Raw genomic sequence first — 13,033 nt, forward strand, 5'->3', positions numbered from 1 at the left:
TGCATACTGTTCTTATTTCATGTCTACAACCTTATCTAAGGATATTAATTATAGGTTTTCATTGAAGAGGTTTTTTCTGTTCCCTATAACTCTGTTTCTCTGAACTCTTTTTCTGTTTTTGTTCTGGTCTCTCTCTTTCATGTTGGAAACTTTCTCTAAATGTGTGAGGATCCGAGGTGAACATTCATTTTTATGAGTAAAGCACTAAAGAGTTAAAGGAAACTCCCTGAATGGCAGGGCTTGTCAAGGGAACTTCATTTTAGGACAATATGGCAGAAAGCTGGTTTTTTCACTGGAGGAATACTAAATGTTAGTAGCTGTAGATCTTTTCTCTTGGGTCAGTTTCTCAGGGAAGTTTCCTCCAATTTCCTGACCAGGAGTAAAAGCCTGGCTGCCAGCGTCAGAGGAACCAGTGGAGAACAGGAACTAGACGTTTCGTTTGTCAATACACAGACTTTCACTAAAGTCTCCTGTTTTCACTACGGCATCTCACTTTTCCTGAGCAGCATAAATCCCTCAGAAAATTAACCTGTTTTCCGCTAGAGTGGGAGAAGGGCAGGAGGGCCCACTTGTGCAGGGTGGTAGAAGGAACCTCTGGACCACTTCTCCCTTGTGTGCAGCCCCATCCTGTGGTCTGGCCTTTTAGAAGTGCCTAATAGCCCCACATCCTGAGCCTTTCCAGAGTCTACAGTGGAAACTGAGGGGCTCCTTAATGACTTCCTCCCCATATAATATTTAACTAAATTCATTTTTTTAAATCAGTATGTTTCTAGGAAAATATTCTGCATTTAAAAGTCTAATTGACGTACTCTACACTTAAAAATGGTTAATATGATAAATTTTATGTGCATTTACTACAATTTTTTTAAAAAAATCAAATTGAAAGCATTACAGAATATTTTAGATAAAATGTAAAAATATCAAATACAGATACAGCTTGATGTATCACAGCATGTGATATAAGATACAAACCCTGGATAATGAGGGTTGTTTATATCCAGATATCAATGAAGCATTAAAACAATCAATCTGCATCCACTAGAAAAATTAGCAATTTTTTTATTATTGCAGAAAACAAAAACTTTTTAAAACCAAACCAAACTACCATCACAACTCTTTAGCTACATTTGCCTTTTCTTTTATAAACTATCATTAGTTAATAGGACTTGGGGAAAACATTTTTGTTTTTAAGTAATCTTTTTATTGAAGTATAAAGAAGACAATTTTATTCAATCAATTATTTCTGTATCTGTCACGAGTCTACACTATAAGACAGTCTTGAAGATGAAAGCACAGATTCATTTAGTGGCATACAGCCAAAGAATGTTCTTGAAGAATAAGGGATAAGTTGAGTGACATTTTATACCTAGCTATTTAAAATTCTGTCAATGAGCTGCCAAAGTTCTCACAAAGGAATGAATTAACATGAGATACTTTATCTTAACTTCAAACTAAAGGAATAACTCATTTGACCTGAAATGTGATGTTCAAAAAAATTTGTACTTAACTATTAAAAGTTAATTTCCACAATTTCATATAATATCAACAGTCATGCATAAAAATGCCAATTCTTCAAAAATTGTCTACAGGAATTCTTTTCACATACGTATATCATTAAAATTGAATTCATCTAAGTAACTCATTCTAGACTGCTAAACAACTGAACTGGATCAAGCTACTTGGAATGATGGCAGATAACGGCAATTCCATACTGCTTGTAATGAAAAGTCCCGTTGCAAGTATTAAATGTATAAAGTTTTCAGCATCTGCAGGACTTAATGGAATATTAAAGAGAACTGATAACTTGGGACTAACTCAATTTGCTTTTAGAACTAGTTTATGGTAAGAAATAGAGAGCTGCTCTCATTTTTTATTTATCTGAACGTTTGTTTTCTATAGGAGAATATATTTCCAGTTTAAAGATTCATCATTTCACAGAAAGTAACAAAAGAAATTACAAGTAATAACTCCATTTTGAAAACAGCACTTGCCTACTTAGGTAATTTAAGTAAAAATTTATGCCAAATGACCAATTTGGGGGAAGATTTCATTTATTTAACCCCCTTGCCTTCACAGTGCCAGGTGATCTCACTTTCTTAAGCTGAGAAATATAAGATTTAATACCCCAACTAAAATGTCTATTTACTATCAGTTAAGCTGACAGCTAAAAAGTAGCATGGCACAGTCCAGATCAGCATTCTTCAAAACGTGTACCTACTGAACACTGGTGCTCTGCGCTATTAAAAGGTGATGGATGTGAAAGATAAATGGTAGTAGTATCTTTCTCTAAAAATTTGTTTGTTTTTTTTTAAAGATTTTATTTTTCCTTTTTCTCCCCAAAGCCCCCCAGTACATAGTTGTATAGGATTTTTTAGTTGTGGGTCCTTCTAGTTGTAGCATGTGGGATGCCACCTCAGCACGGCTTGATAAGCAGTGTCATGTCTGCGCTCAGGATCCAAACAGGTGAAACCCTGGGCCGCCGAAGCGGAGCGCACAAACTTAACCACTCGGCCACGAGACTGGCCCCCTAAAAATTTGTGTTAATATTCCAGGAAGTATTAAATGGGTAGACAGTTTGTCATCACAGGATAATGTGCCTTTAAGAAGTGGTTTATCACAGCAAGAATGCCAGGAGGTAGCACGAAGCCAGGGGACTCACAAACGTGTGACAGTACATGGGGACCATTTACCAATCAACCATGATGTTGTGTTTCCAATATATGGATCAAGTTGAGATCACTCACTGCAGTAACGAATGTTTCTGCGATAACACTTTTGGTAATATATTATAAATTTACAAACGTTTCATGAACAAATAAATTTGGCAAATGCTAGTACAGATGAAATATGCCAAAACCTGAAATATGGATTGAAATAACTGACAAAATGTTGTAATGATGCCTTTACTAGGGAATTTACAAACTTAAGGTTGCTAAAAACAACTTGCCAGAGAAGAACATTATAGGACATTTTGCCTTCCTTTAATAGTGAAAGCTTAAGAAAAATTATTTGGAATGAATGTTATCCCTTAATCTTCTAATCCCCAAAACAATCTGTATTGTTACACAGCACAGTGATCAATCTATACGTATCAGGGAGGATATCAGCAGGAAACAAGGGGCGCAGTCAGACTGCATAATCTGACAGGAGTTCCAAGGACTTTACAAAGGAGTGGGCAGGACTTGGACCAACAAGAGACAGCACAGCACCCCAGAGCTGGCAATACTGGGAAGCCGTAGCCAGCCTGTGTTGTAAAGGGGCATGGGAGGAGAGTGGGTACTGAAAGCCAGAGAGGGTAGCTGTGTGGAGAGAGCCACCTGAGAGAAACTACAGCCTTGGGTAGAGGGCTGCACTCAAGCCTCAGTGACTACAGGGAGGAAGCCAAGGAAATAAACACCCTAAACTTATTCTTCTCCCACCTACAAAATGCCTTCCAGTCCCTCTCATTGCCTGCCCCAGTTGCAAGCCAGGAGCTTTTCAATATTGGTCACAAAAGCCAGGTTTCTGGGACATAAGACAAGGTGAGGAAGGGTGGCGAGTGGATGTGGAAGACAAAGAATCATCTGATGCCACTTTCAGCTTTTCTTTCTTTTCTTTTTTACCGACAAGTGAAGAATGCCCATGATGTGAACTTTTTCAAGAGATGTCTTGAAATGACTGAATTACTAAGTCTCCAAATAACAGAGCTGCCTATAATCTGTGTAAAGAAGCTTTATCTAAATCTGGGCCAAAAGTGACATCTGTATTTGGCAGAACGAACAAAGTTCTTGAAGTTACTACCACCAATTTAAATCTAACCCTGGATTTGAGGCTAGCTAATAAGCTATACAACTGGTCTTTGATCTGCATGGTGAGAAAATCCTCCCTGTGGTGTGTTTAATTTTTGTGAGAAAGAGAACACTTCAAACAACTTTCACAGTTTAAATTCTATAGAGGCTTGCACAAAACCCAAAGATGAAATCATGTTACAGTAAAGTAGCCCCTTAAATTGTTTTCTACTATGTTTCATAAAACACATATTTCTCAGCATTAATTGTAAATAAAAAAATTTTTCCATACATTGCAAGATTCCATTTAAATGACATCCAAGAACAGGCAAAATTAACCAATAACAACACAAGGCAGACTAGTGGCTACTTCTGACAAGAAGAGGATTTAAGCTGGGAAAAGACATAAAAGAACCGTTTGAGGTACTGCTAGAAATGTTCTAGAGATCTTGTTTTATGTCTTGATAAACATTACATCAATCAAGAATCTTTGAGCTGTACAATGACAATTAGTACACTTCACCTGCTACACTGTTTCTTGAGGTTTATTATATCTCAATGTAACATGAAAAAATTAGCCTATTAAATGACTTTCACAATTACCTCCTCAGCAAATACCTTAATGCAGACAAGCTTTGGGTTTATACATTCACCAGGGGTCAGCAGGCTATGGCCCACAGGCCACCAGCCTCTTTTATAAATGGCGTTTTACTGGAACACAGCCACTGGATGCTTTCACACTAGAACTGCAGGTTCAGTAATTGCGACAGAGACCTATGAAGGGCAAAATCTAAAATATTTACTACCTGATCCTTTAAAAAAAAGTGTGTCAAGACCTCATTTAAACTTCAAACAGTATATTTAAATTATCCCTTTTTAAGGATAATTCAAGTCAACGTCACCTAAATACCAAAGTAACAGTAGGGAAAGTCAAAAGACAGCTTAGTAAATTACTCGGTGAAGTATAATCAAAAATTTCATAAAACTCCTAAGGGGAGAGAGGGGCGGCATTCTTTTGCCTTGAGCTGCCCTATGGGTTTATTTTAAGATACAGATCAAAAACTGGCATTTTGTTTGGCCTTACACAATGCAATTTTTTTTAATTTGGTGCTAATATTTTAAAAATAGAAGCATCCACTTTTTTCAAAAAAATTAAGATTTTTGGCATCTCACTAAAAGAAAACAAAGCAGAAGATTGAGCAATGCTGGAACCATATTCCTACAAGGTAACAACGAGCTAAAGTGACTCCAATAACCGTGCGGTGAAGCACTGCTTGACACTTCACACTGTGCTTGCACTGTCCACATCTCTTACAGCAGAGCTGAGAGGAAAAAAATAGTGCTTCTATCCATACCTATATGAAAAGTAGGAAAACAAATGACAGAGAGCAGATCCGGTGCTTCTTCACACTGAGCCCACTTGTTACCTGCCGTGGGCATGGGAGTTTGCGACCGTAGTTTAAGTAATGGCCTCTAGGGAAAATGGCAGAGAACAAGAGCAATTGAAGGACCAGAAAGGGCAGTAGTTACCTGGATGCTTGCAATAGCACGTGGCAGGGATCTCACCCGCATCTTCTAAAGCAGCCCTACTCCTATCTTGGGGCAACTCTGCCTGTTCAAAAGCTTCTTTGTACTATTTTTGCAACCTCGTGTGAGTCTATAATTATTTCAAAATAAAAAGTTTAAAGAATGATTAGAAATGTATCTTCCTTCCTCTACCTTAACTGGTCCTTAACTGTACGGGAGAAGACAATCCCTCTTCCACCAGAACGCTCTTCCATTTTCTATAGCTCTCGTGCCCAGATCCTTACCAAGAGTCTCCTTTCTCAAGGACCAGAAAAAGATCAAAACTATCATCTCTCTTGTCCTATAGAGTGTTCATTCAAACAGTAAATACTTATTGAGTGCTCACCATGAGTCAGGTACTGTTCTAGCCTCTGTGGATACAAAAGTAAACTATGTTCTTGCCTGGTGGAACTTACACTAAATTACGTCTAATGATGCAGCATAAGCTCTCATTGCTCAGATTGCTCAGACTGTATGCTCAAGAAACGATTACTAGATCCAAATTTCTTTATGATCATCCTTGCTAAAGATCATATTTTTAGAATCTGCCCCTTTCTTCAGTCTGTCAAGAACTTCTGGAACGGCAATTTCTTTTCCACCTTAACACACACCCTATCCCTTGTTTCTTGCTGTCTGTAAATCTGATAAATAATACCTCTCAACAGTTATCTAAATCAGTCATTAAAATGTTGAGTAGAACAGTACTGAGGTCACTAAGCACCCCGCAACATATCACTACCATCCACCCAAATAGACACGGATCCATTATTCAGTACTCCATGGCTTCCCTCACTCATCAAGCTGAGTCCACCCGATTGTATTATGACGTTTATATCTGTCCACGAGAATATTACTGGGTTTAGGCCAAACACTTTCCTAAGGTTCAAAGATAGCATGTTCACCAATTTTTCCTAATCACCTTGGGGAAAAAAGGAGAATTTTTTAAATGGGAAGGGAACAGTTAAAAAGGAAAAACAATGGAGGGAGGAAAGGTCATTATATAGCTTCCAAAATAAACCAGAAACCTTTAAAAATAAATGCTAGGTATATTTTTAAAAAGAAAATCAGTTTTATGGGGAGGTGGAAATCATGCCATTGTTTAAAAAAGAAATGCTGTCTTTAAGACAATTTATCTAATTATATGAACTTTTATAAACACTATAGCTTTAGCCACAGGACAGTTGAACACAATTAGCAAATTTAATCATTGGAAATTGTTCTCTATTGTTAAAGGCAAACAACTTTTTTTTCCAACTAAAAGCTTTTTGCCTTCAATATGGTCACTGGTGGTTATTAAAAAATGGAAATGTCTTTGAAATTTCCACAAGTATATTTGAACTCCATAAATTCTACAATTTATATTAGGAAGTCAGGTTGAAATCATATTTTAAAATCTAATACATATGAATAAGGCACAAAGCGTGACACACAAATTAACATTCAGCACTTGGAACTGAAACACAAATAAAAAGATAATTCATGAATATGGTGATGACTGTTCTCTGGCACAAAATCTGAAAGCACTTTATGCATTTTGAGTGAATTTTACATTTTAAGTAAACTTCAGAGTATCATCTTCAAGCTTTAGAATTAACATTCAGCAAAAGTCGTTATACAGACACAACCTGGGATTTCTGACAATTTGGCAAAAGCCAGATTACAGTTGACGTTTTTGTTCCACTAAGAAGAAAAGCTGAGCCCAACAACAGTGCAAACAAGTTACGTGAGGCATGCATAACTTTCATAAACTATAAACGTTTTAGGCCTATTTGTGTAGTAAAGTATTACTATACATTACTAAAAAGTATATTCATTAAAGCCAATTTTTACTATTCATACCTTTTTAGCCAGTAGATGTTAAATCTACCTTGAAAACAACAAAATGAGGTTTATTACAAAAGACGCTGTTAGTTATTCTTCACTAAACTCCCAAAGCAAACTGCAGTTGTTTTAATTACACCAAGGTAATTAAACCGCACCACTGCACCCCGTCTTGCATCACACATGAAACGTCAAAGGGCTTATGTGACTCAGTCCAGATGCCCTAACGACAAGCACCTACAGAGAGTGACGGGCAGCCTTGCGTGCTGGGCCCCATTTGCTGTGATTCTTCACCTGCTCCCAAAACCTACAGTTTAGGAATTAGAGAATGCTAACCTCCAGAGCAATTTCTTTCCCTCCAAACTGCTTACCTGAATATATTTCCGCTGTGTTTCATCATTTAAGACATGTGCAACATGCTTGGAAAAAATCTTTTCCCGACCAGTTCTGGCATGGATACCAACCATAGTGACGCCAATGGGCCAAGGGGCATTTCCAATGGCCATCTGAAGATAAGCATCATTAGCCTAAAAAGAAAATTTAAGAAGAGATCAAAAAAGTGAAAATACTGTGTTGGTCCAAACTTTTACTTCAAGTATTTCACAGCTCTTTACAATGTAACTTTCATCCTTCTCTTGAGCATGTTGAAAATATTACCATTCCCCTTATTCAAACAAAAGAAATTAAAATATGAGGTGACTGCCTGCCCTGCCCAGGACCACAAATGTCCCTGGAAAAACAGAAACCCAAGCTAACCTTGTGAGTAAAAAGACAAACATTCCTTTGCAGCCTTTGTGCACTGCAAAGTCACACATTCGGATCAGGAATTACCAGGCAGGTAACGTGATGCACTGACAGAAACCCTAGTTTGGGTCTCCTTTAGACCTAGTCTTCTCCATAGGTGGTCAGAGAGAAGATAGAGGCTAACTAGTTTTTCAAAATCCAACCCGAAACTAGATCCCCTGGCTGTGCAGCAGTGCTGACCTCCGAAAGCAGCGGGGGCCGTGTGCTGGGACCATCACACAGGGTCCACAGCAGATGTGTAAACAGAGACTAAATATCGGCCCTCAAGTCAAATAGCTGGAGGATGAGGTCGGTTCACTTTGCCCCCCTCAAACCTCCCACCTGCCAAGAACCTTAAAAGCTACAAAACCTGAAGACAGAAACCAATGAAGACAAATGGCTCTCTTTCTAAACCAAGCCTAGCTACCTGTGAGGAAGAAAAAGAAGAAAAACGAAACAGAAGTAAATTCTAAAAGACGCTGAGGGTAGCAGAGCAGCTTATATAGCCAGGCCTCAAAAAGTGATTTTTTTTTAAAAATCAAACACCAATGTGATTGCTATACAGAGTTGATTTAAAAAAAAAATGAGATACTACAAATAGGCTAACTTGAAGATTATTTACTACCCTGACGATAAATTTGAATGTGCTCTACTCAATTTTATAAAGCTTAATTTAAAAGGGGCACATATACATTTTTACTGCTGATTCTCATGTATTTAAATTTTAACATTGGATATTAACTGATAAAAATTCCATTATTTAGTTTCCCCAAATTTCCAAAAATACTTCCCAAATAGGTTATTAAAGTTTCTCGGTTCTTTCTGTAGTTTAGACAAAATAAGCTTTCACCTGATTCTCATATATGAGAATGAGAAAAGTAGCAAGAAGAAAGGCATGCACTCTAGTGGGCAAGTGATCTGACTGCTTTTTGTAGTGATGGTGACCTTATCCATCCATTCCAGTGCAACTGTCCTTAGTGAGAAGAACCATGCAACTAACAGAAACTATCCAGGAATGAAATTTATAGCCATGAAACAAAAACTTTTTGAGAAAACTAACTTGCTCTCATATGGAGGAGTAAGATCACTTCTTGAGCCTCTAATCCAGTAGACCACTCCTGGGTGCAGGAATGCCACAGTCCCTTCTTATGAACACAGACATGTGTGAGAGCACAGGAATAAGTAAGGTCATTCCTACTGTTCGGTCAGGGCCCCGTCTACTGCTCTGGAACGTCAGGGAACTCCTGCACTGAAATTCTCTACTCCTGCTCTCTCGGGAGGCACAGCTGCTGGAAGCCCCCCTCCTCAAACTGCTTATGGCCCGCCAAGCGGCGTCACATTTCCAATCTCCACGACTGGGGCAGCAGGCCCTTTTCTTACTCCCCTCTGCCAACTGCCAGCCCTCCATTCTCCCCTTCCTAAACTCTACCTCCGGAGCACCTGGACACCAGAGCTCTTCCCCTCTGCCAGCTCCTCTCAAAGCCCATTCTGGAGTAAAGACCCCGGAGCAAGGGGAAAAGCCTTCCCTTACAAGGGGTCTGCCGTTGCTGCAGTACTGAAATGGGAGAGAGGAATTCTGGCAGCCTTACTTGGAACATTTCCTCACAGAAACAAGTATAAAGGGTGGTTAAATTCCATTGTATCATTAGTACAATAGTTCAGCTATACTATGGATTAAGTAGGCTTTTACAGCTGGCCTGGGAAACTAATCTACATAACTTTGTTTCTATGGGAAAATTTGTTCCAAGCCATAATCAACAATCCACAAACTTTGAAATTCAATCCCATTCATGAAACGAACATTGCCTAGTTCAAGTTCATGCTCTTAAGAACATTTAGCTCTATCTTAGAAATGACTGAAAAATACAGTAAGCTCTGAAAGTTCATTGTTCAATGCCTAACGATAAAGCTGACAAAACATTAGAAAATAAAAGCTTTTTTTACTACTAGTTCATTTCACATTTATTCTTAAATCTCCTATGTAAAATACTGCCACATTAAGTGAACATTATATACATGTACCTTCACATATTCTCTCTGCAACATGAATTTAATAATATCTGTTATTGATTCTTTAATATCAGCAGGAAGATTCTGGAAAAGAAAACACAAGCATAACTAATTTTTGAAGTTACTCTGTGTAATTACTGGCTGCATTTATTCTAACTTTATTCTATTTTTTAAAAGTCAGTTAATAAAAGCATTTTTCGAGGAATCTCTTACCCTTTTCCGTAGCTTCCTGAAAAGGGGTCTGAGATAGGACTCTGTCTGTTTCTGAGTAGCGCTGTTCAGTTTACCCTGCACACTGCGCTTCACATAATCTTCTCTGGCATTCAACTCTTTAGCCCAAACACCAAGAAGAAACTGTTGAAAGAATGGATAAATTTAGACTACAACGCCACCCAGTGGTTCAATACGCTTAAAAGTTTTCTAACACAAACAACAGTATACTATCATCCTTACACTAAAGCTCTTGACTAATAAAAATATCAAATAATATTTAACGACTATTTCTGCTTATTTTGTCATGTATGTTTTGAAGCACCTTTGGCAAGTCACAAACTTCCCGATTCCTAGCTCAAGATAATCCATTTTCCCCAAAAAGATCTATCAAATTTCATGGGTAACTATTTGATAGAAATAAACCTTTACTTGCATTTCTATTACATAAAATTCAACCCACCTAGATTTATCAGCCATAATACCATATGTGTTGTGATATTTAATCAATCTTCCAAGTATGTTGTTGTAGTAATTAGAATTTCTACTTTTGCAGTAAGAGACCACAATTCTATTGAAAATTCCCACTAAAGCGTCTGACTAAAGGAGAAGGAAGGAAAAAAAGAACAGAAATAAAAAATTATGACCAACCCCCACCCTGGAAAACTCCATTAGTGCTCCTTGGGTCCAACTGCACAAAGTGCACCCTTTATAGAGGCAGGCAAACAGCGAAGGCTGAGCAGGATGTACTCCCCTGGGGCAGTACCTTGCACAGAGGAAATTCTAGTTCACGTGAGTTCCCATGCCCAGCTAGTTCCATGCCATATCCTCGATATGTTCAGAATCTTGATGACTAATATGTTGTATTTAAACTGTAAATACAAGTGAAAGCATTTCTTGCAAAAATCTCTTGGCCTGAACAAAAATAGTTTGTGAATAAATGCTAAAATAAATCTGGGATTTCCACATAGTTTACCCAGACCACTAAAGAGAGAAAAGCTGAGAAGAAAGATGGAATGAGCTAACCATAGCAAGAACAGGCAGCTACCTGCAGAACAGAGAAAATGAAATCTCTGAAAAGTTACTGATATGCTTGCTTTTTTCACTGCCAGTGTCCTTCTATCTCCTTCTTTTCCTTACTGTCAACAACCACTCCTAAAAGCTTCTGGAACCCTGCCCTCATTGCACTCGTTCCTAGAGTGTTTAGAAAAAATTAAGAACTCCTCAAACTTCTTGTTCATTCCACTGCTGAGATTCTCATCTGTGTGTTTACATTAATAAGTCAGCTTCAAAGAAAAGTGCCACAAGGAGAGTAAATGTATACATTTTCTTTGATTAACCTCTCTATCCAAGTGCATAGCAATATCATAAACAGTGTACAGGCAAGAAAGTTTACTGAAGATTTCCCTTTCCAGTCTTTAACCATTGACAATCCAAAAATATAAGAACAGTTCTTAGCCAACCAAAATGTCCTCCTTTCTTAAAGTTAGCCCTTCTTAGCCTAAAAGTACATACCTTGAGGAATTTGGTAATGATGTCCATGTCCTTATGATCATCACCTTTTCCTAAAGATTCTCCCAGTGCCTGAAGAAATATAATGCCTCTGCTCGTTAGTAAAGAGCGACAACCGAATATGTACACCAGTCTAAACATGGGTCTTCATTACATATGTTGTTCTATTTCTATTTAAAAACCTGATAGAATTTCTAGATAAGTTAAAAAAAAAAACCTAGAGCATGCTATCTTTTACGAACCGAAAGACAACAGAGGGGGGAAAGGGAAGTGACTGCTAATGGAGATGAGATTTCTTTCTAGGGGAACAAAAATGTTCTAAAATAACTGTGATGATGGCAGCACCAGCCTGTGAATACAGTGACTGAATTGCAAACTTTAAATGGGTAATTGTATAGTATGTAAATATCTTAATAAAGCTGTTAAAAAAAAAAAAAAAGCCCAGAACTAGTTGTTCACCAATTATTCCAATAAAATTTAGGGTCCATAGATAGGCACTGGGGTGAGGGCTAATGCAATTAAAACAGCAGCCTCTTCAACTATGATCTCTCTGAGAGAGAGTGCAACATGTGCAAGAGCCAGGAATGAAAGGAAACAGAAAAATAACGTTTTATGTTTTATTAAGCATTAAGAGCTTTAAACTAAGCCATATTTTTGGTTCAAAGTAGACATTTAGATGATACAACACTGCTTCTTAATTAAGATTACACATATCACTCCACATTCAACACACTGACAAAAATTAGAAAGCAAGATTATTGTAAGTGTTGACAGGGATACAAGAAATTCACACACTGCTGGTGGCGGTGTAGACTGGTACAGCCACTCTAGAGATCAACTTCGAAGTACTTAGACAAGTTATATATAAATCCAGCAATCCTGCTTCTCAGTCCATACTGAGTTAGGTACAAGACTGCTGATCACAAACCTGCCTGTGGTATTAGGGAGCTGGGAGCAATCTAGCTGTCCATCATTACGGGGGAACAAAAAGTAAAAGGCAGTGAATGCCACAGTGTATGATATATTATGTAGCAGTTACCATCAAAGATTTAGGTATACATAAGGCATGAGGGATGGATGTTAAAAACATAATTCTAAGTGGAAAACAGAAAAGTAAAAAAGGGAATGAAGAATTTCAAAGTACAATATCATTTATGTAAATCAAAAACACGTGCAGGGGCTGGCCTGGTGGCACAGCGGTTAAGTGCGCACGTTCCGTTTCAGCAGCCAGGGGTTCACTGGTTTGGATCCCGGGTGGGGACATGGCACTGCTTGGCAAGCCATGCTGTGGTAAGTGTCCCACATATAAAGTAGAGGAGGATGGGCACAGATGTTAGCTCAGGGCCAATCTTCCTCAGCAAAAA

General features: G+C 38.0%; 1 protein-coding gene across 2 annotated transcripts in view; it reads right to left on the reverse strand.

Annotated features, from left to right (window-relative positions):
- PRPF18 (pre-mRNA processing factor 18) overlaps nt 1-13,033 on the reverse strand; it is a 46,155-nt gene that overhangs the window by 6,329 nt on the left and 26,793 nt on the right. For both annotated transcript variants that reach the window (XM_046679642.1, XM_046679641.1), the window contains 4 exons: nt 11,673-11,741; nt 10,161-10,301; nt 9,960-10,031; nt 7,526-7,681 (listed from right to left, as the gene is read on the reverse strand). In XM_046679642.1, the coding sequence (XP_046535598.1) occupies nt 7,526-7,681; nt 9,960-10,031; nt 10,161-10,301; nt 11,673-11,741 (438 nt within the window). The remainder of the gene's footprint in view (nt 1-7,525; nt 7,682-9,959; nt 10,032-10,160; nt 10,302-11,672; nt 11,742-13,033) is intronic.

Source organism: Equus quagga, chromosome 12, assembly GCF_021613505.1.
Source record: "Equus quagga isolate Etosha38 chromosome 12, UCLA_HA_Equagga_1.0, whole genome shotgun sequence".
NCBI classification, from domain to species: domain Eukaryota; kingdom Metazoa; phylum Chordata; class Mammalia; order Perissodactyla; family Equidae; genus Equus; species Equus quagga.